Here is a 27,415-nt window from a genome sequence, read left to right on the forward strand (position 1 = left end):
ATGCTATTTTGTTCCATGTCCTATAGAATAGTATATTTCAAGTTGCAAGTCATGCCCCTTAAGTGAGTCATGAAATCAATTGAAAGGGGATTTTTAAACAAAATAAAAGAGAAAAGAAAATATCATAGTACATTGCACAGTTCCTTGTTTTGGTATATAAATCAGTGTGCATTGTGTGTGTGCTGGATTGCAATGCCAAAGATATTTTTTTCTATGAGTTTCAGTCAAAACAGTTTAAAAAACATTTCTTTAGATAGTTTTGAGAAATATTCTGCCTGGGCATACTATGCTACACTAAGATCCCAATTCCCTTATGAAAAAAAAGTCGTTGCTAAATAAACACTACTATCTTACCTCTGTGAAGTTTCATGTGTAGCAAGTTTGTTTTACATACAATACAGAAAATGGAATATCTGCAAAAATATATGATGTGCAAGTTTTCACAGAACATAAGAAAAAACCCCACAAACTATAGAAATAAATGGAACACAAATTCCTAAATTGCTAAATCATAAGATTATGGAAAAAAACGAATAAAATATCACTATCAAGATACATGTAGTCCAAATCCTCTTAACAACGATACAGGGTGCTGTCAGATCCATATGTAAAAAATAATAATAATAAAACAAAAAAGATGATTCTACCAAGTCTCAGTGATCAAACCAAGACAATTTAACAAATAAGTGGCATGACTGGACTTTGAACCCAAGACTGTGCTACACCAAAAGTCACGAACTTTCTATTATAGCAGTGATTTCCAAGTATTTTTATCATAAAATTCTATTGGTAAAATAAATTCTGAGAATGCAGCATCAATATTTATAAATGTATCTATAAATTATAAACATGCACCATTTATAGACTTAAATAAAAAGAAAACATTTATGAAGGATATCCAAGGGATCTCTTCATACAGACCACTTTGATATAGTATTATGCTTCTCTAAGAGATTGAAGTTAGATGGGAAGTGGAAATTGTCAGATCATTTAAAAGAATACTGCAATATTCTGTGAGAATATTAAAATAAAAAATACCCCTTGTTATAGACAATGAGTGAAAATTAATCAAAGGGCAATAATTTGCAAGGAATTAGAGATGGATATTGAAAGAAAAATTCATGTTCAAAAGTTTCAAGTTGTACAAAATAGAAAAATACATGAAAAACAGATCAGTTTGAATGATCACTGTATTATACCCCAATTTGGTCATGAGTTTTACCTGCCCCAGAAGCTATCCCTAGTTATAACTATGCTTGGAAAAATGGTTTTAAAAGCTTTCATCTATAATATTCTGAGAGTCTAAATTTTTATTTAAAAATCTGCCTTTCTATAACTCTAAAATATTCTGGGACCCTCTGTGCATCTTTCCTCGTCTCATTTGTGTACATATTCTTTCTGTAGCTTGACAGCTTGAGCTTTGCCTCCTAGACTGAATCTCTCCTTGTCAATTTCTCTTTCTTCACTCTACCATCTTTCCTTCCTTTATTCCTTACTCCCCTTCTCTCTCCATGACACTTCATTTCTCGGACTCTATTATCTAATAGTGAAACAGAAAAGATGAATAATATTTATTATGTGTTATATTTTAATGGTTGGTTATGTGCTCCAAGTTTTTTTATAGAAGCTTGAAGAACATTTTCTATCTAAAATATATTAAACTATCGTTGCTTATATGTTATTCTCTACACTTCAGTTAAGTAGACCTTAATACTTAAGATGGGATTCTACACTCAGTGGTAAATACTGAGGAAAGAAGGCACACAAAATGTGAAAGTAAATAATATTATGGAATCAAATATTTCTGGCTTTTCCTAATGCTGAGCTATATACTACTTTATCAATAAATGGTGCATATGAAGGTGGGTGATGCTTCCCTGGCAATATGTTTCAGTATAGCATACTGTCAAAAAGAAAAGATCAAAAGGGAGGTTTCCAACTGACTGTCAGATATATAATGAAAATTCTACAAAGTCAAGGAAGATAACTGAAATGGCTTCTTGCCTGAAATCAAAGGTACTTATAGAGGATGCTTATCTCCACTAGCTAATTTATATTATCTAGAACAAGAAGGAGTAGACTTTGAAATGAGTAAATCTGAGAGCCAAGATAAATGTATAGCATTATAGCTGAGAGTCCACTGGGTTTCAAAACCTTCTGGGTTTCAAAACCTTCTCTGCTGAGACCTTGAATAATTCACTTAGACTCTCTATGCCAGTCTGTAAAATAATGGCCAATAATAGCACTTACCTTTTAGGATTGTTATAAGGATTAAATAAGTTAATATGTCTAATACATCTAAATTACTGATCATTGTGCAAGAAAGACATTGTGCAAGTTAAGTTCTAAGTGTACACAGCTATTATACGAACCTGTGCAAACTGTCTAAACTGTCAGATGAGAAGATATAGGAATCTTCTTAAAAATAAATGGCATAGTGATGGGGCGCCTGGGTGGCTCAGTTGGTTAAGCATCTGACTCTTGGTTTCCGTTCAGGTCATGATCTTGGGGTTGTGGGATCGAGGCCCGCATAGGGTTCTGTGTTCAGTGGGGAGTCTGCTTGAGATTCCCTCACTCCCTCTCCCTCTGCCCCTCCCCTCTGCTCGTGCATGTGTTCTCTCTTTAAAATAAATAAATAAATCTTTAAAAATAAATAAAGACATAGTGTATATAAGTTATAAATAATTTGTGCAATGGCTAAAACTTTATTTTAGAGTCATTTATTGGTAGCAGAAATATAAATGGCAACGAATGGAAAATGGTCACTAAAGGGAATGAGAAGAAAAGGGGAGAAAACCAGACTTGCTTTATATTTCTCCTTTCATTCTTTTATCATTAATATAGAGATGTAGATATCTTTTTAAATCTCTATAGTAATTTTATAATCTTTTATATATCTCCGCAATGGACAGTTTGGGAAACAGGGAAAAGAAGAAAAAGTCATCATGGTAACATCTTGCCTCTCTTCTCCCAACCTTCTTCTATGCAAACCTCAGTTCTTTGCACATTCAATTTCCATTACATCTATTACATGCTCTCTGAATCTCTCCTGGTCTCCAAAAGTCTTTTACCCCCAAACATGTTGGAGAGGATCTAGGCTTGATTTCTAAGGACTAAAATATAGTATCTTCCAAAAAGGCCCTGGCTGACTCATGAATATTTCCATGGTTGGTTTCTAACAGTTCATAGTCAAAACTGAATAAGAAATTATTCTTGCAAATAATACTTAATAATTTTTGGAAGTAATTCTTAAAATACATATATCCTAAAAATATATATTCTTATATTTTTTCTTCTGCTTTTCTTTATTTTCTTTGCAATAAACCACTACTTAACCTAAAATTTTTTGACTCATAATAAATTTTGCAACAGGCAACCACAATCATCACGGGGAGTAGAACCATATGACATCCAAGAATTTATAAAACATGAACCCCATGAAGATAGTTTCCTATCTTATGGCTCTAAATGACACAGAATACTGAGAGAACAACTCATCTTCTCAAATTGGGCAACTAGTTAAGGTTATCTGTTGGCATTTTTAAATGGAAAGTGGCATTTAAAAATCCTTAAAATAGAAAAGTTATACAGACGCAGACATATACATTTAAACCTGATTTTAATTAAATATTATTTTCTTACATAGTAGGTGGAAATATATTTTCTCAAACTACCTCCATTTGGATATCAAGTAATAATGTATTATCCACATGTAGAGAAGATTAAAACAAACTATCAAACAAGAGAATATTCCATAATAAAACCCAATGGCCTGTTTAGATCCTAAAACAGCTGTCATGTGACTACATGTAGTATGTGTAGCAATTACAACATATTTAGAATATTTTAAAACATACCTTTATCAGCTTTATTTCAACTGAATATAAGTATGTCTTTTGGAATGCATCACAACAGAGTCTATATAAAACTGATTCCGCAACAAAAAATAAGGTAGGCAGATGATCATAATCAAAGGAAGCATGGTCCAGGGAAGCATAAAGCATATTTAAAGCTTCTGAAATATTAAAAAGGTAGAAACTGCATAATTTGAAGATCATGCTTTTGTCTACGTGCTACAGTTAAACCTTACAGTTAACTATTTGTTGTCACCAAAATCAGACTATGGTTTTAAAATATTAAAAATGTAAAATGTAAAATGTTAAATATTTACAAATTCTTTGACACCCCTCCCCATCAAGAAGTGAAGTCTACAACCCATTCCCCATGATCCTGAGCAGGTCTTGTGACTGCTTTAACCAATAAAATGCTAGATCAGAAAAGGCCATACAACTGCCACTTGGATCTCTCTTTCAAGATAACTAGCTTTGGAACACTTAGCTACCATCTAGGAAGTGTAATTACTCAGAAATCACTAAGCTGGAGAGATTACAGAGCTAGAGATAGAAGAGAGAGAGAGATGCCTGAGCTCCAGCTGTTCCAGCCAACACAAAATAGATCACCAGGCCATAAAAATAATGATGGGGAAATGGGGCAGAACTGGATGACAAAAGATAGTGCTAAAGATAAGTGCTATAAAGAGAAGAGTGGAAAACTAGAGGGCGCCTGGGTGGCTCAGTCGGTTAAGCGTCTGCCTTGGGCTCAGGTCATGATCCCAGGCTCCTGGGATGGAGCCCCACATTGGGCTCCCTGCTGAGCGGGGAGTCTGCTTCTCCCTCTTCCCTCTGCCTGCCACTTTGCCTACTTGTGCCCTCTCTATCTGTCAAATAAATAAATAAAATCCTTAAAAAAAAGAGCGGAAAACTAGAAAATCAAGGCAGAGGAAATAGGACCCAGGGGAGATGAATGAGGAAGAATATAGAGCTAAAGCCCTAGAGAAAATTACACCTCAAGTTATTACAAAGATTTTGAAGGGCTGCCATGTAAATATCTGAAAAGAAGAGCAAATGCAGGGACTTGAGGAAGGAAAGGCCCAACACATGGAAGGAATAGAAAGGAGATCAGTATGGCTGGAGCATAATGAATAAGTAGGGAAGACAGCTAAGAATAAGATCATACAAAGCCTTGTAAGTCAGGGCTTCTTTTAAGCATAATCAGAAGTTACTAGAAATGATTTTAGTATGATCACTGCTGCATGGAGGGTGAACTATAGAATGAGGAGCAGACTAGAGATACGTAAGACACAGATGTGGAGGGTTTTCAGTTGTGGAGTCGGTACTAAGAATTCATATTTAGGGTTTTTATTTGGAGTTCAATATCTTGAAGAAAGAAAAAGCTTTTGGCTGTGTGTAACAGGAAATGCAAAGAAATGTCTCCAAAATAAGTATGTTTATTATTTCACAAGATCACAGATGGAAAGGCTGTAGGGCTGGCTCATATACCTGCCCTCTGTATGAATTTTTCTTTCATTTTCTAGTTCTTCTGATGTACATGGTAACAGTGACGACCACACAAGCTCCAGGCATCTTTCTCTTACCAAGCCATTTAGAGAGGAATCAAAAGGTGGAGGGAAGGAAGAGGTGCTTTCTTCCTAGGCCTATCTTTTTCAAAAACAATTCAATAAAAATACTCCAAATAGACCTATTTTTACATCTCTGATTAGGACCAGATCCTGTGACCACTCCTAATCGAATCACTGGCAAGTAAAAGGGAATCCCATGATTACTTTAGATCACCCATGACTTACTACCCCCACTCCCTGCCCCGCCCCCAGGCTGGAAGGGCCAGTCCTCTTCTGAAACCCATGATTGCAGGATACCTGAACAAAACAGGTTTCATGGGCAAAAAAAAGCAAGTAACTGCTGGTTGTTGATAAGCCAGGGGTGTTTACTTCAGTATCATTTAAACAATTAATAGAGGTCAGGCTGTGGATAGCACTGTGATGAAAGTGCCATAAAGGCAAGTTAAATACAGAATTCTTCTTCCTGTTGCTTGAAACCTCCCAGATAGCCCTACAAAACTCAATTTACATGGGGAAATACTCTCTGACCTCATATGGTTAACATTCTAAAACTCATTTTAAAAGGCATACACATAAAATTCAGATAATGATAGAAGGAATTTTACCTCCTTAAAAATAATGTTTTTTTTATTTCTTTTTTATTGGTTGGAGGATGGTTTGGAAGGAGACATATAAATGAGAAGTGATAAATGAAAAGGTAATGAGTAAAACGGCTGTTTAAAATAAGTGGAAAACAAAGGACCATTTGGTTAACGTTTTATGAGGAAGAATTATAAAATGCCAAGACAAGTTTCTCTAAAGTATACTGCCTATTGTAATTGAAAATCACTTCAATGACATTTTATATTACTTTTTAATTAGTTACTAATTTTAGAGAACAGCAATGAAGACTGCACTGAACAAAAGTTTTTAAAACAATTTTGTAATTAAAAAGTTGAGCAGTCAAATTCATAAATTCAAAATTACAAAAGGAGCTTTCACAGTGAAACATTACCGGACATTTCGATAGAGAAAGGCAAATTTTCCTTGACTCCTGCACCATTTCTAAATATTAAAGGTGACAAGTTATGCCTTTTCTGCTAATCTAGAAAACACTCAGGGTAACTAAGAAGAGTTTAGTAAGAGTACATACCATCTTGGATTTCTCCTTTGCACTGAGCGAGATATATTACTTCCATCCATGCGGTAGGAAGATGTACATGCTTCCCAGAGCCTAAGGTTTTGAGACCCAATTTTCTCTGTTATGGCGAAGCATGAAAAGGGCAAATCAAAAGGTATAGCTTCTTATAAATTTACTTATTTGCTTATTTATTTTGATTATCCCTTAATTATATTCTGAAAGTCACTCTATGAGGCTATGCTCTATAGCCAGTTTATATAAACCTTTAAAAATCTTTGCTTTTATTATTTTTATTTTTGATATTTTATGTAAATTGTATTAGCGCTGAAACATAAAGGATGTTTGTTAATATTCTGAGTTATATCATTAGTTATTTGCTAAAAATAATTCTCATTCTTTACTTTTGAGGGTTTACTTCTACCTCATTACCCCACAAAGAGAATGCATCTCTGATTCTAGAAGGAAAAGCATACTGAATGTGATTCAACAGAAATTAGCTTAATGCCAATTGGCTGGAAAATTCTGGCTACTTCACTGTGAATGGACTAAAATTAATGAACACGAGACAGATACTAAGACTGCCACCCTTCCCTCAATGGGCCCACCCCTGGGGCTTCCCCAGGGAGCACTTAGCCAATTGGACGGAAGCTCACTGATGAATGTACCTGCTAGCACCTCTCAGCATGCATACTTACTAGAAGGTAAGTATTTTTTCCAAAATTTTTTTGGAAATTTTTTTCCAAAATTTTAAAATATGTGAGCAACAGTGAACTGAAATACTGGGAAATAACAACCACCACAACAAAAAAGATGGCTTAATTTATGCTCCAGTTTGTGCAACTTTTATTTCATGAATTTTTTATATTATGTATATTGGTAATATGGTATATATGTACCATATGTATATATACATATACCATATATATATTTGTACCATATATATGTATATTGGTAGTATGTATATTTGGTAATACGTATATTATTTCTCTGCCTAAAATAAACTGGATCTAATGTAAGAAAAGCAAAACAAGGACTTATTTCACTTCCTGTTCTGTTTTGATATGTTTTTGAAAATTTAGACATTAATGGCATACTCTTAAAGAATGTATTTTCTACAAGTTAGGTGAATAGTTTGTTACAGAGAAAGAACAGAGTATACTGTGTATGTATCGTGTGAAGGTTTAGGGAAGCTTCCTTTCTTCTTTGGGACACATGATATCTCAGTCAACCTTTTTTTTTTTTTTTTAGGAAAAAGTGGAATTATCATAATCAAGAATTTATTTGCCAGCCTTTCATATTTTGTGGTGAACTCTTGGACTAGTGTCAACAGTTATAGTCTTCAGTAATTTATGGAGAATCCTCACCTAAAAAAGCCATTTGACATTGAATTATTTGGTTGTAAGCTTTAATTTTACTTTGCGTTAGTATCTTTAAAGATACTTAATGATTTTAAAAAGGTATTTCTTATATTTACTTTCAATATTTTAGAACATGTAACCACCCACTGACTAGAACAGGAAGTCCATATATTAAATAATCAAATAGTGTACTATTACCTTACATCTTAGAATGTTTTTTCTAGCTAGGTCCAACAATTCTTTCTTCTCTTTTGGATTTTTTGTTTCGTTGAATCTCAAGATGAATTCTTTTGTGATTGAAAATGATGGACTAAACCAAAAACAAATCAATAATTATAGCTAACAGTTCCCAAATTTTAATTAATCAATTTCTAGGGGCTAAGTGTAACTATTTTCTTTTGAAAAAGTACTTTACCTTAATAAAAATGTTTCATACACATACAGAGAAATCAGTAAAATAAAAATATATATATGTGTACAGGACTCCTAGATTGATCTAATCATACTCTTGGATTAAGAAACATTATTCTCATGATGTAAAAGAATTCTGTAGCCTCTGAAAGAAAAGTTTCTGGAATAGTTGCCAGAAGTCTTGTTGGTATATGCCTCCTTCATAGGTAAAACCCAGCACAGCTCCAGTTATGCTGAAGACTGACTTATCTCCTCACATATATCAGTGTTGGTTCAATTTAAGCTAAATTTTTATTCCTTCCATGCAAGTGAAATCAGTCCAACTGTGGCTGCAGTAAAACGAGCAAGGGAGGAAAGACGTATGTGGTAAGGTCAGAGAGGTGACAAGTAGCCAGATTAACTCTGGATGAGATGAGAAGTTATTGCAGGGTTTTGACAAGAGGAGTGGCATGATTTAACTTATGTTTTAATAGGATCATTCCAATGTCTATTGAGAGTTGGAGTGTGGAAAGGTGGGAGGTAGCAAGGGAGGAGGCACGTGTATACTTAGGTGAGATGGAATAGTGGCTTAAATCAAGATGATAGCAATGTCAGTAAAAAGAAGAGTTTAGATAATGGGTATATTTTGACATTAGCTCCAATAAGACTGCCCAAAGAATTAGAAATCAGGCATGAGAGAAAAAAAAAAAAGAGTCATGATTGAACGGAGTAACTAGAAGGATGGAACTGTAATTTTCTGAGAAGGGTAAGATTGGTGGAGAAGCAGATTTGGGGTGAGGGTAGAGAATAAGTTCAGTATTGGATATATTAAGTTTGAGACGACCATAGCCATCCTAGTGGAGACATAGAATTGGCAGTCAGATATATGAGTTTGAATTTCGGGGGGGGGGGAGTTCAGGCTAGATACATCAATTTTGGAGTCATTATGAGTCATTAAAGACACATGTGGTATTTAAAGTCTTGCAAATGGAAAGGAACCCCTGGGGAAAGTGCAGAGAGTAAACAAGCATTTCAAAGAGAAGTGGGAAAAACAAGTTGAGGGTGTATGCAAGAGAATGAGTAAAGTGATTATAATGATATACCACAGGATTAAAAAGGGCATGGGATCAAAAGTGACATAAGATGAATAGTGAATAGGTAGTAGAATCAATGAGTTGTTTATTGTGTGGTCTAATAACTTTTGGAGTCATGCTATTAGAAGGAGTGGTCTGGAAAAATAAAACAAATTTTTGTAACAACTTATTATATTCAGAATTTACTGAATTAGTTGCTTTGTGGGATACAGGGAAAAAATACATGAATAAAAATCAGATTTTGCCCCTGCATAAGTCACAGTCCTATTGAGGAGACAGATGTATGTAAAAGCAATGACAGTGCCTAATGATCACAGAATAAGCAGAGGTATTGACCATCTCCTATTAGACTTGGAAGTAGGGATACAAGGATGAAATAAAAAGCCCTGCCCTCATGGTGCTTGTAGCAAAACAGAGGAATAGTTGAGGTGTTAGCACGCACAAACTTTGCTAGAACTGGGCATTTTGAAATGAGTAACTTCATTCTTGATTTCGTGTTCTCTGTCTCACTCTTGCCCTTGGAGACATCTGCTTAGACAGATACAGTGTAGGTTGGCTGAAAACTCTTTGTCAAGAGTAATCTGGGATGACATATCTTTGATCCCCATGAAGAATCCAAAATAGCTTTAATCTTCCCATTCGTACAAAGTGCTATGGGAATTACAAGAAAGTAATGAATCCTTGAAAACACGGAAAGTGAATGCCTTTGAGCTTTCTTATAGATATTGAGTCCCTTAACTGGTGTCCCATAGCTCATGTCAGTAAATATTTAGTGGGAAATAAATATAGCTATTTGAACCATGCCTAGCCTATCACAAATAAATTTTCTTTTCAAATGCCTGTATGTACTCTTTAAAGTGTCTTTTTTGCTTCTTAGGAGTTTTTTGTGTATCACTGTATGATAATTTGTGTAACAACCTCAATTTATTTCTTCACACATTCTACTTTCTTCAAAAATAAATGTAAGGTATTGTAAGTATATAAGCGCAGTCCTGTGGAATAGGTAGTAAATAAAGAGCATCATTCTAGGGGCACCTGGGTGGCTCAGTTGGTTAAGTGACTGCCTTCGGCTCAGGTCATGATCCTGGAGTCCCGGGATCGAGTCCCACATCGGGCTCCCTGCTCAGCAGGGAGTCTGCTTCTCCCTCTGACCCTCTTCCCTCTTGTGCTCTCTAACTCTCATTCTATCTCTCTCAAATAAATAAATAAAATCTTTAAAAAAAAAGCATCATTCTAGTTTTACATATAAAGAAAATATACTTTGTATTAATACCCTACCTAAACTATTTATCAAAACTTTTTTTTATCTGACAACTCATTTGTTCAGTAAATATTTAAGAGAAGCTTCTTACACACAAGATATTTTGCTATATACAATGAGGACTAAAGGAGAAATCAGACTCAGCCTCAGAAAATTCCCAATCTGGAGGGAAGTGAGATGCAACAAAAAGATGTACTGAAAAAAAAAATGAAATGAAATGAAATCCTGTAGGAGTTTAGAAGTAGAAATCATGATTCCAATGGTTCCTAGTCATATAATCTTTGCTTAATCATTTAATCTGTGTGAACTGTCATTTTTTTGTATGTGGAAATGAGGACAAAATATTGTAGAATTCTGAAAAGTATCAAATCAGAACACAAAGTCTGGTTCCCAGTACATATCAAGTGCTGGATAACTGTTAGTTATAGGCATTACTGTTTGGGCTTAAAGATTCAGAAAAAGCTTCTTTGCAGAAATGGCACTTGAGCTATAACTTGAATAGCGAGGAACTGGAATATGACAGAATAGCAGCTGTCCTTCCAAAATTCTTTCTCTGCCTTTTCTTTGGCACATGATCACCTAGCTACTCTATATTTCCCAGTCTTTCTGGCTGCTAAATATGGGCACATGGCTAAGCTAGTGGGATATGAGCAAATGTAATATATGCAAATTTCAGGTCACCTCTAACTTAAAGACATACCATCTTCTCTAGAATGATGCTTTTTTCCTCCTTCCTGTGGACTGGAACACAAATATAGTGCTGAATCAGCTTTAATTAGGCAGATGAGTACAAAATCCTATGAGATAAAGATGGTCCTGAGTTTCTCACTGACCCCAAAAGCAGAGCTGTCCTGTCAGCCTAGACCCACTGACTTCTTATGTCAGATAAATACATTTCTATCTTATATAAGCCACTGAAATTAGAGGGCTCTTTCTATAGTTGTTTCAAATTTACCCTAACTAATACAAATAGGACCAAAGAGAAAAAATAAGAATTTTAACCCAGCATAGACAGACAGAATGCTTAAAATCAAGATAGGAAATGAAGACGGAAATTCTGCGTTGAGAACAAACATAAATGGCGTTGAATGGTGGTCCGTGGCAAAGATTTATAGCTGCCTACATCAGTGTCTATTCTCCTCCTTTTCTTATGAAAAGATTCTTTCCTGCAGTTAGGTGTGCCTGTATGTCTATGTTTCAGCCAGTAAATGTAAGTAAAATTCAGCTAGTAATTCTGGGACGTTTACTTAAAAAAGGGCACAAGCCCTTCTGTCATTCCTCTATTCTGCTGCATGAAGCATGACTGTGATAGCTGGAGCTTCAGTACCACAATAAACATGAGATGGCCTTACATGTGAGCCACGTGCAGCAGAGCAGCTAGTTAGATGAAACCTAGGTCCCAGATCACCATACCAGTTCTGGACTGATTACATTCAGAGAAAAATCTTTTATTTTATTTAAGTGGCATTGCTATTTTAGATATTCTTAGTTGCAGTGGGTGCTAATTCTATATTATGCACAGACTTTTGAGTTTTATTTAATAAGTATGAAGGAACTATTGTGCAGAAGAGTTAAGAGATTATACTGTACTTTAGGATGATTAAACCAAAAGTCTTATGTTGAATGGTTTTAAATGAGGAATGACTGTTGGTAAACCACTGGGCAATTATTTCAACAATTTAGGTAAGAAGTAATAAACATCTGAACTGCAGTTTGGGCAGTACAAATAAGGAAGAGTAAATGAATATGAGAGATTAGGTGGAAGCTAAATCAATAGGGCTTGATGACTAACAGGATATGAGAAGATTTGTGAGGGTGGACATAAGATAATCTCAAGGTTTTGAGCCTACACAATTAGTAGTAGACAACTGACACCAAGATAATAAGATGGAGGAATGTGGGCAGATGATCTGTGCTGTTCTGGACAAATGGCTATCATTTACCTGTGAGGCATCCAAGTGGAGAGGTCTATAATCCACACAGACTTGTGAGGCAGGCATTAGGAAGTGGATAGGACATGGAAGTAAAGATTTCAGATTCATTTACTATCAGTGATACTCACAGCCACAAAATTTCAAGAGGAAGAGTATGGAGAAAAAAAATGGTCAAGGGAGATCTTTGGACAGATCCCACAGTTAGAGGCAAGAGGGAAAGAAGAAACAATAAAAATAATAGAAAGAGATTCAGGGAAGCATTACAATGGATTTCAAATATATGTATAATCTGGGGTGTAAATTCCTTCTCTGAGAATTGTTCATTACTCAGTCCCTACTGAGCCACTGGGTCCAACTTCTATACTAGTACTATATGACTCCACCTCCTTAACTGTAGCTGATTGGGTCACAAAAGACATCTGAATCAAGCTAGCAATCTAATCCTCTCTCTGGGGATTTTGAATAATTAACTGATATTTTAATTAGTTGATGTGAGAGCTGAATGGTCATATAAAGCCAAGAGGTGGCTTTTGCTGAGAGGTCATTCAAAACAACAAAGCATCCCAAAGCAGAAAGCTACTTGCTCACCATTGTAGCACCCAATCAATATGTTGGATACTTTACAAATGTGTAACCAGAGCCCCTACCCTTTTCATGTTTATAGTCCAGTGTAAATGTGGACTATATCTGTCAAAGTTGACCATTTTATCTCCAGTATCAGAGAACATAATGAGTACTGAATGAATGAATGAGGCCTGGCTATGCCTTCTGCTCTCAGGTTCCACAAGGGACAACCCTGTATCCTTCCATTACATTTTCCTTTGGTTGAGTTAATTTGAACATGTGCCTGTTCCATGCAAACAAGCAATTCTAGACTGAGATACCAAAGAACAGAATGAAGATAAGGAGCATGACCAAAAATACACATCTGCAGGGATATCATAACTAAGGACAAAGAGATCATAAGAGTCAATGTTTAGAAAGTCAGTGGAAACCTTTGAGAGTAGTTTCACAGGGTTCCTGGGTGGCTCAGTTGGTTAAGTGACCAACTCTTGGTTTTGGCTATGTCGTGATCTCAGGGTCATGTAATCAAGTCCTGCATGGGGCTCCATGCTCAGCAGAGTCTGCTTCAGATTCTCTCTCCCTCTCCCTCTGCCCCTCCCTCCACTTATTTTAAAGATTTTTTAAATCTTTAAAAAAAAAAGTAGTTTCACTAGTGAATTACTGATACTGAGTTGAGTTTAGGGATAAGAAAAATCTGGTAACTGAAAACATTCCACAAAATGCAAGGCCATAAGGTCTCCATGATTAGTGCCTGTATTGGCCATAAATATTGTATAGAGTCTCAGATTCACTTGACTCCTATCTGCATGATCTTCATGGCCCAGAACAGTGAGCCACGTGCTGGATGACACAAATTGGAAGTATGGATGAGTTAGCACCTGTGGAATGAATCTTGACCACGGAAAATGCTAGACAAAAAGCTACAGATGAGATGAGTAACTTTCTTCATTTCTCCATCCCATGGACTATTGTGAGATGTGGCTGCTTCTTGAAACCTGTCTTATTAAGTCCCATTATGCCAAGTATGGACATGTCTGCTATATTTCATTGTGGCAAGCTGTGATTTAGTGCTCCAGGTAGTAATGCATCAAGGTTTCCCACCTCATTTTCCTTTTTTTTTTCATCTTTAGCACATTGACCTTGCATACCCCAAATAAAGTATTAGAATTTTAATCCTCTTTCTTATATTCTGCCTTCCAGAGACTTGCGCTAAGACAGTGGTGTAAGCCCAAATATAACAGGACTGTAGTTTCTATGATTTTGCAAGATTCTACATACTTTGTACAGATATTCATCAGTAGCTACTGATCTCTCATTTGGAGTAATACATTCTTAAAAGAAGCTACATTTAATTGCATGTGCTCATGCTCTTTATGGCCATCCAGATCCTAAGTTGCCATATTTTTGGCTAAATCATCTGTAGTCATCCCTAAATGCTACAATATAGATGTCTCAGGCTAAAATTAACAGACCTGATTACAAGGTCTTAACCATTTAGAATTTCACTTAAAGGCTGGTAAGAATTCAGATAAATGAAAAACACACTATAGATAAAATAAACAAATGATCAGAATATAAATGTAAGTCTAGAAAAGTTCCTTCTTGCTGCTGACAGCACATATTTACAGCCCATACTACAAAGCTATATTATATTATAAATGTATGTTTATCAAAATCAGTAACATTATATAGATATGTACATATAGAGCATTTCAAAATATTTAGCGCATGTATTTGCAGAGTACATGTTACTAACTATAAAAGTGTCAAAAACATTAATAAAAAGGAAAAATTACAGGTTTATTAACATTTTAGGAAACTTTGACGACTACAGCCTCCCAGGTATAAAAAATAAGCAGCTTCTGTGAGAAAGATGTAAAATAATCTAACAGCTTGACTAATTCTTCCTAATGTAAGACTTACATTCCTTTTTATTCTTTCCAGTCAGCTAAAATAAATGTATGTATTTGATATAAGTCTTCAAAATCTTCTGGTCTTCTCCATCTCTGAGATGAAGTAGAAAAAGCATACAGACTATACACAATAAAATAATCTTAGTTCTAAAAGAAAATCGTGACAAAACAGTATACTTTGATCCAGTAATCCATTGTAAGATTGTGTAATTTTCTCTTTGGTCCAGAATAGACTTCAGTACCTCATTTGAAGGATTTACAGGGAGCCCTAACTGTGTCTCTAACAGAATCCACACTAGGCCTGCAAAAACGCATGTTTCTAAGGAAGAATAAGTGAAGCAAATACAGTATGAGGCATATGACAATTCATGTGACACCTAAGAAGGAAAACAAAGGTTATGTTCCTTGATTCAAGATAGGTCTCTGCTTCATCTGAAACAGCTGGTGCCAGAAATAGAATCTGGTTTCCCTTGGTACAAAAGGCCATGGATACAAGACCAAGTATGTTTTCTAAGTGACCATGCATTAAGCAAAAGCCAGGATTTTCAAGGTGCAGGAAACCTGGACTCCCTCCACATTGTCTGACTAAACGCCTAAGGTAAAAGCAATAGGAACTAGTCCCAGTCCCTCTCCCGGATCCCAGGGAGCTGTAGAAAAGGCTGCCTTAGTGCTCAGCAGAAAAGTAAAGAGAAAGGAAAAATACGTGTGTGTGTGTGTGTGTGTGTGTGTGTGTGTGTGTGTTGCTGAGATCAGTCTCATTGCAGATTTACACTTCAGGCAGATTTTAAAACTCAATGGGTAAACTTGGTAACAAGAGAAGTACACATGGAAAATGTCACATATCAGAATAAAGTATTCAAAGTACAGTAAAAAGAGACCAAAAAAAAGGAAAATGGAGACGAAAGAGTGAAAGAGTGAAAGGTCAAATACACAATGAGATTATCTAATACACATTTAGTCAAGACTCTCAGAAGGAGAGAAAATGAGTTGTCAAGGTAATTTCTGAAAAAAACAGTATCTGATAACTTTTCAGGAATCATGACACAGTCCACAGATTTAAAAGGTTTGAGAGATCCAAGCAGAATAATTTTTAAAAATTACATTCTGACACATCATAGTAAAATTGCAGGAAATGCAAGACAATAAGAAATTTTTGAAAGAACTCGTGGGAAGACACAGATTAATATTAAAGAAATAGCATCAAAATTTCACCTAACTTCTCAACAGCAATAATGGAAGCTATGAGTGGAATGACATCAATCTGCTAAAGGGGAAAAAATGGAATAAAAGTGATAACAGACCAAAGATAATTCCATATTCAGTTTTAAATTTCCTTCAAGAATAAGAATAAAATAAAAATATATTCAGACTAACAGAATCAGATGTTCTCAACAAAAAATTCTCACAAAGGAAAATTTTAGAAGTTGTATATCTGGCAAAAGACAAACAACGTCTAAGAAGCAAAAAGGAAGGGAAAACAAGGAAAGTGATTAACAGTAAATAAAATATAAAAGAACATTAACTACTTAAATTAGTAATGAAGTCTAGTGGAATTTTAAAAAAAACACAAATTAGAATTAAATTGCTAGATAAGCTTTGAGGACATTAATTATACTTAATCATGAAATGTCTACAGTACTCTTTTTAAATCAGGATTGAGATAAGCATGTTTAGAATCAATAAGAGAATTTAGCAATATAATTGCATGTTAAATCAATGTATAAAATTCAATTGTATTTCTCTCTTCTGGAAATAGCTAGAAAAAATCTATTTTAAAAATATATGTGTAAAATATATAATAGTATAAAAAATACCACATACAGGGTGCCTGGGTGGCTCAGTTGGTTGGGCGTCTGCCTGTGGTTCAGGTCATGATCCCAGGATCCTGGGATTGAGTCCTGCATCAGACTCCCTGCTCCACGGGGAGCCTGCTTCTCCCTCTGCCTCTTTCCCTCTCATGAATAAATAAATAAAAATTTTAAAAAATTGACAAGGCTTAAAAAAATACCAAATACATGGAAATAAACCTAACAAAAGATGCACAGTCCCCCTATGAAAGAAACATTCAAACTTCATTGAGAAAATTTTACAAATAACTAAATAAATGTAAGTTATATCTTATTCATAAGTTGGAATCCTTATTATGATAAAGACGTCATTATCCTCAAATTTATCTATAAATTCAAAAAAATCCATTAACCAATCCCAACAAGTTTTTGAAAAAAATATGACAAGCTGATCCTAAAAATAATACCAACGAAGAAGAACAAATTTGGAAAATCGGTCATGTTGACTATTGTTATTATTAAAATGATGGTAATTAAAGCAGTATGGCATTGGTATAGAGACAAATAGACCAGTGAAACAGAATAGAAAAGCCAGAAACACCCATTATATGCGGACACTTGATTTATGCAATAGTTGTACTAGCAAAATATTGGAGAAGGATGTTCTTTTCAAAACATGGTGTTGATCAACTAGGTATTTATATAAAAAAGGAAAATTAGACCTGTACATAACACCATTAACAAAAATCATTTCTACATGTATCACACGAAAGACAAAACAGTAAGTTTTTTAGAAAATCATGTATAAGAATATCTACATGAACTTGAGGTGGACACAGATTTCTTAACCAAAATACAAAAATGACTAATCATAAAAGACTGAGAATAAGTTCTGTTCACTAAACGGCATATATCCCATGATCCAACAATTCCATTCCCAGGATATGTGCTAGGATGCTCAGTACAAGAATGTTCATGGAAACATTGTTCATAATAACCGTAAACAGGAAATAATTGAAGTGGCCAACAAGAGAAGAATGAATGGATAGTTCACAGTATGTTAATGAAATGGACTAATGGATTGAATGAACAAAATCAGCAATGAAATCATAAAATCTTAAAATCATAATGACTATATTAATTTCCAGGACTTCTGTATGATGAAAGGCATCACAAAAACAAAGTTAAAAGACAAGCCACAGACTGAAAGAATTCATAACAAATATTTAGGAATATCAAATATCGATAAGAAAAAACACAAAAATAAATTGGAAAATATATAAACAGATAACTCATAAAAGTAATTCTAATGGTAACAAATACGAAAAGATGCTGAGTCTCATTAGTTATCAGAGATTTAAAAAAAAACTAGTTATCAGGCAAGTACCACTTGTGGCCTATTACAATGACAAATATGAAGAAGTCTGACAATATCAGGTGATGGCAAAGATGGGGGAGGTGATACTTTCATATACTGGTGAAGACAATGTAAACTCCAGAGACCAAGAGCATTAAGTAAAATTCAAAAAGTGAGGAATAAAAAATCCCACTCCAAAGAAGCACTTACCCAGGTATACAAAGAGAAATATATAATGATTTTCACTATAGCACTGATTCATTGGCAAATATTTGGAAAATAAGTAAAACAAGAAGTATTCATTAAATAGTAACACTATACAGCCACTAAAATGAATGAAGAAATAATTATCAATAATAAAACATAATTATTGGTATCAATTGAATTAAAAACATAATACTGACTTTTAAAGAATCAAGTCACAGATAAATGAGTTAGGTATAATTACTTTTATGTTTACATGGAAAATGCAATTTTATATTCATGCATATTAAAGTAGAAAAATGAACTGAAATGATATATACCACAATTATTTTAGTTGGGAGGGCAGGCGGTCAAAGAACTTCACATTCATCTGTTGATCTATTCTTTATTAAAGAAAAATATTTGAAACAAATGTAACCAAATGTCACCATGCAAGTTTTCTTATGTATTCTATAATTCTCATTTTTAAGTTTTTAAAAATTTCTTAAAATCACACACAATCTTTAAATTATCAACAAACCTTGATCTAGTAATTTCATTTTAGAAACTTTATCCCAAGAAAATAATTTGAAATGCAGAAAGACATTCTATTTTGGCTTAATTTGAAATAGCAAAGGACATAGAAATAAAGTGCTTCACAATACAGTAGTTATTAAATACTTTTTTTATGCATTTCACAGATTATTATGGCAACTTAACAGACATTTATAATTATAGGAAAAATTCTTATTTTAAACAAAGTGTAGAATTTAAAATTTTAGAAAGATATGATCACTACAAATTATGAATCTATTTATTTTAAAAAATAGTAAATATATATAAATGTACATATTTTAGAACTATATGTGATTTTAAAGAAATTATTCATAATATTCTGTACTTTCAAAATTCTATAATGCATATGGGTCTGCCAGTTTAATAAAATGAAAGTTTTTTCAGACTTACTTTGATTTATTTTTCCTTCTTTTCCTTAAATTTTGAATTTTAAACCTCAAGAGTTTTTCATGATAAGAGGAAGATATCACTCCTAATTTATTAATCATGGGTGATTTGTTAACGGGCATATTCACAGATCATAAATCTAAAGAAAAATATTAAATTTTATGTTAGAATACAAATGCACTTATAGTACCAAATAATACATTATATGCAAATTCATGATTTGTGGGGAAAAGGGTGGCAAGAAGGAAAACCAGGCTTAAGAAAGAAATTATAATAGGAAGAATTTAAATTTAAATTTAAAATGTCAGACCCAGGAGTCAAACCCAATTTTGGATTGAAAATCCATGTTCTTTCTATTATGTTAGTATTAAAAACTTATCTTTTCATATAATACTTAGCCTTTATTATACTTTAGCTGTTTTATCAGCAAAACCATTGGAAGAACATCATGGCATAGTAGTTAAGAGGATACAATTAAACTGATTTACTTAACTACTCTGTGCCTCAGTTTCCCCACTTGTACAATGGGAATAGTACCTCCTTACAGAGTTGCTATAAGAAATAAATAGGTCAATATATGTACGTTGGTTAGAATAGAGATTGGGGGGCGCCTGGGTGGCTCAGTCGTTCTGCGTCTGCCTTTGGCTCAGGTCATGAATCCCAGGGTCCTGGGATCGAGCCCCGCATCGGGCTCCCTGCTCTGCAGGGAAGCCTGCTTCTCCCTCTCCCACTCCCCCTGCTTGTGTTCCCTCTCTCGCTGTATCTCTCTCTGTTAAACAAATAAATAAAATCTTAAAAAAAAAAAAGAAAGAGGAACATAGAATAGAGCTTGGTATATAAGAAGCTTCGTGTGGGGGCTTGTAATCATTATTAGATTACTATGCTTTCTGTTTTTTAAAATTACTTGTAAATTTTTTTGTCTTCTGTCTTCTTACCACTTAGATTATGCTTTCTCAGTTTGTCCTCACATCCAGATCTTTTTTCTTTTTGAAGAATGTCTGAATACATTTTATGAGTATAAGACCAAAACTAGAAGACGCTATTTTTGTTTAGTGCAGTATTTAAATAGCAAAATGAAGTAATGAAATCGGTAGTCAGATTTACATTGAACTATTTTGCACTTGATTTTTAAGCTAGGTAATTTTTTAAAACTCATCATTAATCAAGGTTCTAGCAGGAAGCACACAGCACACTCAAATGGAGTAACTAAATAAAGAGATGGGCAGAGTTATTCAAATAAAAAAAATACAATAAAATAAAACCTGAGATGGTGCCGTTCTCAGGGTCTGGAAGAAGGGGGTGAGCCCACCACTCTTGGAACCGGGGGAAAGAAGGACCCAGAAAGAATAGCTGTAGGAAAGTGGTGTTTAATAAAAAACTTTGGCCTTTGGTCTAGACATGCAGCCCATCTGAGGTTGCCTGCTAAGAGGGAGGCCGGAGAACAGGAACTTTGATCTCACTCTCCTGCTCTCCACTCCAATCACCTGCCTGCACTTCCCATTAGCTAAGCCAAACTAGAAGCCAGAGAAGGTATAAGGCAGACTGGAGAAGGATGGAAAATGGATCTGGAAGGCCAATGGGAAAATATCCAGTACAAAATGGATTATAAACACAAAACATTCTTATCTCTTGCCATTGGTTATAGCAAGGTCTGCTTCTAATAATCTATATCCCTTAAAATATAAAATAAATGTATTTTTAAGGCAGCAGCTATAGTGGGCTATATATAGGGATGTCCTTTAGAGTGACCCTAATTTTAATATACAATATAAGTTATTCCCAAACCGGACTAATATATTCAAGAGTTTAATTTTTAACAGTGAACATCACCACACTGGATTCACATCGGATATTTCTACCTTAAAAGGAACTCAGGAAAATAATTACAAACAATCATTAATGATGGAAATAAAGTACATATAAGCATCAAACAACAATAATAAAGACATAGGGATAGTGAAAGAGTTAATTTGATAAATATGGTAACAAATGTTGCAAATTTACTGTTGCTATTATGTTTGACAAGTATTTATTGTGAGTCACACAAAATTATGAAGATAAGATGTTTAATTACACTAAGACAAAGTCTTCAAAAGAAGAAAAAAGAAACCTACAATTCTTAAAACATATTTCAGAAATAGAGTTTAGAAATACGAATTTGAGTCAGACATACTCTAAATTACTCTTAAAAATTTCATTACAAATGAATAGAAAAGAAAAAAATACAGGCAACCTAGGAAGAAAAATAACTGAAGGGAAATTGAATGGAAAGCAAACTGGTCTTTGTGTGCATGTGTTAGATGCACCGACCTAGAGCTCTTAGCCATTTAGTGATATATTTTATAGGGCTGACTACAGTCAGTCATATTTTTTGAGATTTCAAGAAGTTAGAGACTAATTGTTTGAACTAATCATTGAAGCTATTTTCCAAAGATCCTGCTCATCTGCTGGTACTAGTGTTAAGTATTTGCACCATCTACTCAACATGCAAGTTCCACAATACCCTATTGATGAGACTCCCCCAGATTGAATGGGTGGAAAATGTCAAGTTGCTGTAGAAGTTTCTACAAGCTTCCTCTCTATTTCTGCCTTATCTTGGGAGTACGAATCTTGAAAGTAACAGTGCTAGTGCTTAACCAACAACAGTTTGTTATTCAAATACTATTTGAATAGCAATGTGATATAGAATAAAGACAGTATGACTCACCAGTGTATTTTATTAGTTAGGATTGCTTTTGACTAAGAGTAAAAAAAACAACAACCAAATAATCTCAAGTTTCCCAAAAGAAAAGATGAATGTCTTCAAAAATGTTTCCCGTTGAGATGTTAGAATTAAATCCTCAGTGGGGTAAATAAACAAAGAAAACAAGGTTTAAAATGACTCCTCTCTCCCCCAAAGATACCTCAAAATAGAGAATCTAAAAATGTTATCAACTGGGCACCTGGGTAGCTCAGTTGGTTAAGCGACTGCCTTCGGCTCAGGTCATGATCCTGGAGTCCCGGGATCGAGTCCCACATCGGGCTCCCTCGGACCCTCTTCCCTCTTGTGCTCTCTATCTCTCATTCTCTCTCTCTCAAATAAATAAATAAAATCTTAAAAAAATAAAAATATCAACTTTAACAAAATTTTTATTTTTTTCATAAGAATATTCTTCATTAAGGGGTGCCTGGGTGGCCAAGTTGGTTAAGCATCTGACTGTTAATCTTAGGGTCATGAGTTCAAGCCCCTCATTGGGCTACACACTGGGCATGGAGACTACTTAAAAAAAAAAAAGATATAGATACAGACATAGATATTTCATCAATTTCTCAAGTAGAATCCAAACCCTGAAGCTATCAACAAGGAATTCGTGTTGTTGTTATTATTATTATTATTATTGTGTGTAGAGTAGGGCCTTTTTGCATTGTTTTAATGTAACTGGAGTCACATATACTAATGATTAGTGGAGCCATCACACCAAGGTTCTACCACACTATTTGATAAAAAGTTTTGTTGAACCATTTATTAAAACCTACTAGGGTAATCATTTGTACCATTTTATTCCTTCTCAGGACAGTTACATCAGGGATGCTGACTGGTGAATTGTATAAAAAGGGGCAGACAGAGGGAATTATATTAAGCTCTTTAGTAACACCACCTTAAAACAAGTAAAATGACGACAAGAATTTTTATTTCTCTGCTATCAAATACAAGACACATTTCTTTTATTTTGCTGAGAAATCAATCATTAAGTATAAAGAGATTAGAATGGTGACTTATTAAATTGGATTATTTCACTTTTATATCATGTCAAGAAATAGACATTTTTCCTAAATCAGCAAAACATGATGTAAATTTTAAAATGAGCTTTTTTATAAGTTAAATAGATCTTTAAGATTTAAATACCCTTATATTCTCTATAGTACCCAAAACATATGGTGCTGACTGAATTTGTGGATTGAAATGAAAACAAAATCTTAAGTGAATAAAAATGATCTTAAAGATTGGATTGCTCTCCTTTTTAAGTAAAGTCTTCCCTCAAATACTGAAATGAGAGGTAAAAAAAAAAAATCATTATTTTCGACAGCAACTACTTCTTAGACCCATCTCTTCATTTGCTCTAATTTTCTTGATTTATACAGCACTCCACCGCAGAGGATGGTCTACAATAACTCACATTTTCTCTACCACTTTCCAGGGATAGTTATAATTTAAATAAATTCCACAGATCTACTTTGCATATTTATCTGAAGTGGACAAAAAGTGTGATTTCACCCTTTACTTCTATCAGAAATGATTTTTATATTAAATTGCATCTACTCTTAAATTTATTCCAGTGCAGAACATCCAGTATCTGGAATCTAGTTTCTGTTGTGCCAGCACTGAGATCATCTTCCCAAGGCTGACAACGATTTCCAGGTAAACAATTCCATGAAGCTTTCAGTACTGATCTCGCCTGATCCCACCATAGTAACTGATTCAGCCTACCATCCCTTCTAGAAATAAGTGTCTTCTTTTTTCATTTATCATGACACTCCACCCTTGGCTTCTCTCTCCCTACTTCTGTGAGGTCTCCTTCTCACACTTCTGTATGGTGTAGCGGGGATAGCTTGCTTTCAATTCTCACATCAGCACAGATTACATCTCGGTCACTGTGCAAATCACTTAACTGTCAGGTACCTCAGTTTCCTGATCTATAAATAGAGATTATAATAGTATCTGGCGAGGTGGCCACAAATGAAGGAATGCTGGTAGCCACAGAAGCTGAATGAAGCAAGGAACAGATTTTTCCCCAGAGCCTCTGGAGGAAGTGCAGCTCTGCCAATACCTTGATTTCTGCCTAGTGAAACTGATTTTGGACTTCTGGCTTCCAGAACTGTGAGAAAATGAATTTTATGCCACCAAGTTTGTGGTAATTTGTTACAGCAACCATAGGAAACTAATATACAATTCATTGATACCTTCATAAATACAGCAAATGTATTTTTTAATATCGATTATTAGATGTAATGGAAAATTAAAATAAAAAAGCTAATTGTTCAAAATAATAATAATAACAATAGTATCTCCTGCAAATGAGTCATTACTATCCAAATGAAGAGTAATACTTATTACTTACTATTTGTTCTTTGTATAATATTCCTCTAATTAATCATAGAAATGCATCAAGTAATAAATAATTCAGACATAAAAATATTATATAATTAATACATCACAATGTATGAACTTAACTGATAATTGTTAAATCTGAGCTAAAAGTAAATGGGGATTAACTTCTAATCTCCCAACTTTTCTGCATGATTAAAGTTTTATATAATAACATTTTTTAGAGTATTGATTCACACTTACATAGACTTAATCAATTTCTTCTCAGTATTTAATTAAAAGTCACAGGGCCAACATATATAATATCATATAGATAAATAAATATGATATGATATATATCAGATTCTCTTTAATCATTTAATCAACTCCAAAACAGACATATATCATAATATTTTATGATAACCAAAAGAATAAACAGAACACTTAAACAAAAACTGCTTTTAAAACTGTTAATTATTTAAATTAGCTTGTCATTTTCTTTTATTATTATGCTCATTCTTTCTCCCTAGAACACCTTCCTAAAGTTTTCCATAATTTTATTATTTTTATGCCTTTTTAGAGTTTCAACAATATTAGCAGATCCTATGCAAAAGAGATAAATTTCTAAACCACTCAAGGTTATAGGATTTGAATCATTATGGAAAAATAAATTTACAGGAAACTCTCACCTATTAACATAGCTGCAAAAATTCTAAATAAAACACAAGGAAACCAAATCTAGCAATGTCAATAAAAAATAATTCATTACAACTGAGAAGAATTAGTCTAGAAGAGCAACGATGATTTAATATTATAAAAATCTATTATCGTAGACCACAACATTGATGAACTTAAGACCAAAAAGTAGAAAATATTTTTATGTACACCAAGGATTAATTAATTAAATCCAGTATTCATTCATGATTATAAAAACAAAAAAATTTAAAAAAAAACCTCTGCAAGCTAGGGATCTCAGTTTTCCTTAATTTAATTAAAGCTACCTAAAAAAAACTAAAAGAAACATGAAATTAACAACAAAATTTTAGAAGCTTTATCTGAGAAGCCAAGAACAATATAAAGGATATTCATATTCTTCTGACTTAATTCAACATTTTATAAGCAGTCCTAGCCAAGAAAAAAAGAAAGAAAGAAAAAGAAAAAAGAGGTATAAATGTGGGAAAAGAGGGACAGTATATTTATTTGAAAAATACATAAAAATCTCAGAAGAATCTGCACATACAAAAAACAGATTACATCCAGGGGTGCCTGGGTGGCTCAGTCAGTTGATCGTCTGCCTTTGGCTCAGATCATGATCCCAGGGTCCTGGGATCGAGCCCCACATCGGGCTCTCTGCTCAGCGGGAGGCTGCTTCTCCCTCTCCCTGCTGCTCCCCCTGCTTGTGCTCTCTCTCTCCATCAAATAAATAAATAAAAGCTTTAAAAAAATAGATTACATCCAATTAAAAAAAGATTTCTGAATAAACAGTATTAAAAAAAAGTAGTGATATGTAATTCAATGCCACTAAAGATGACTAACACAAGCTTTTGGCTCCTGTCTTTAAAAACAACTTTGTAGGGGCACCTGGGTGGGCTCAGTCGGTTAAGCATCTGCCTTTGGCTCAGGTCATGATCCCAGGGTCCTGGGATCAAGCCCCGAATCGGGATCCCTGCTCAGCGGGAAGCCTGCTTCTCCCTCTGACCCTCCCCCCTCTCCTGCTTTCTCTCTCTCTCAAATAAATAAAATCTTAAAAAAAAATACTTAGAATTAAGTGATAATAAAAACATTGCATATAAAAATATATTTAATAGGATTCTTCTCAGTAATAAAAAGCAAACTACTGCTACATGCACCAAAAATACATTGAGTAAAAGAAGCCAAACACAAAAGTGTACAAATTATACGATTCCAAATACATGAAATTTAAGAACAGGCAAAGCTATTCCATAGCGATGATCTATGGGAGGATGAGACTTGGGGCTGGAGACTGACTGGAAGGCACAGATGGAAATGTTAGATATTGAAGGTGCTACCACGAGCATGAATATGTACCAAAACTCAATGTAGCAGACCACATTTTTTCAAAATGGTACAGCAATATCTCCCATACTATATGTTGTTCTGCAGTGTAGCCTTGTCACCCCTCAAGAGAGATGGAGTCTAATTTACTCTCCCCATGAATCTGGGCCTAACTTAGTGACTTGTTGGACTGACAGGATGTGACAGAAGCAAGACTGTGGCACAATGAAACTAGACCATAAAAAAGCCTTGCTGTTTCCTTCTAGGTCTCCTAAGGATGTTCTCTCAGAGTCCAGCCACCACCATGGGAGGCCAACATCACATGGAAAGCCATGCACAAGAGCTCTGGTTGATACTCGAGCTGAGTACCCAGCCAGGCCCCAGGTGACAGGAAGCAGCAACTGCCAGCCACATGAGTGAGCCATGGACGTCCAGCCCAGCAAAGCCTTTGGATGACTAGAGCCTCAGTTGATATCGAACTGAAATCACAGGACAGACCCCAGATGAGAGTTACCCAATTGTGTATAATCAACTCCAGGACCATGAGAGTTGATTTTTTAAAAATTATTTAAGCCACTAAGTTTTAGAATGGTTGTGGCCAAAAATAGATACCCAGAATACTCACTGAATTGTACAATGAACATTCATGCATTTCACTATAGGCAAATTTTACCTCAATAAAAATAAGACTGTAGGAGAATATATTATATTAGAATTAAATTTACTGACATAAAACAGAAGGTAAAAATGACAATGGTTCAGACAAGATAGAAGGGTATTTCTCTGATGTTAAACATTCTTTTAACTCCAAACCTAGACAATTTGGGATCTGTTTGGCAGCTTCACACTCACAAGAAACCAAGGCTGATCTTGCTTTCATGGTCATTGTCAGGCTTCACCTTGCTTCGGGTTTTTCATTGGCTTGTGTAGCATCAAAACAGTGGGGAGACACTATCTGTCGCTATGTTGTATTAATTCCCATCTTCAAAGG

At 34.5% G+C, this 27,415-nt stretch overlaps 1 protein-coding gene across 6 annotated transcripts in view; it reads right to left on the reverse strand.

The window, feature by feature from the left end:
- TMEM232 (transmembrane protein 232) overlaps positions 1-27,415 on the reverse strand; it is a 253,105-nt gene that overhangs the window by 208,013 nt on the left and 17,677 nt on the right. For 3 of the 6 annotated variants that reach the window (XM_027605032.2, XM_027605031.2, XM_027605035.2), the window contains 4 exons: positions 19,347-19,482; positions 8,096-8,207; positions 6,552-6,657; positions 3,858-4,015 (listed from right to left, as the gene is read on the reverse strand). In XM_027605032.2, the coding sequence (XP_027460833.2) occupies positions 3,858-4,015; positions 6,552-6,657; positions 8,096-8,207; positions 19,347-19,465 (495 nt within the window). In that variant the 5' untranslated portion in view covers positions 19,466-19,482. The remainder of the gene's footprint in view (positions 1-3,857; positions 4,016-6,551; positions 6,658-8,095; positions 8,208-19,346; positions 19,483-27,415) is intronic. The other 3 variants (XM_027605037.2, XM_027605036.2, XM_027605038.2) reach the window with 3 other exon arrangements.

This window comes from Zalophus californianus, chromosome 5 (genome assembly GCF_009762305.2).
Source record: "Zalophus californianus isolate mZalCal1 chromosome 5, mZalCal1.pri.v2, whole genome shotgun sequence".
Lineage (NCBI taxonomy): Eukaryota > Metazoa > Chordata > Mammalia > Carnivora > Otariidae > Zalophus > Zalophus californianus.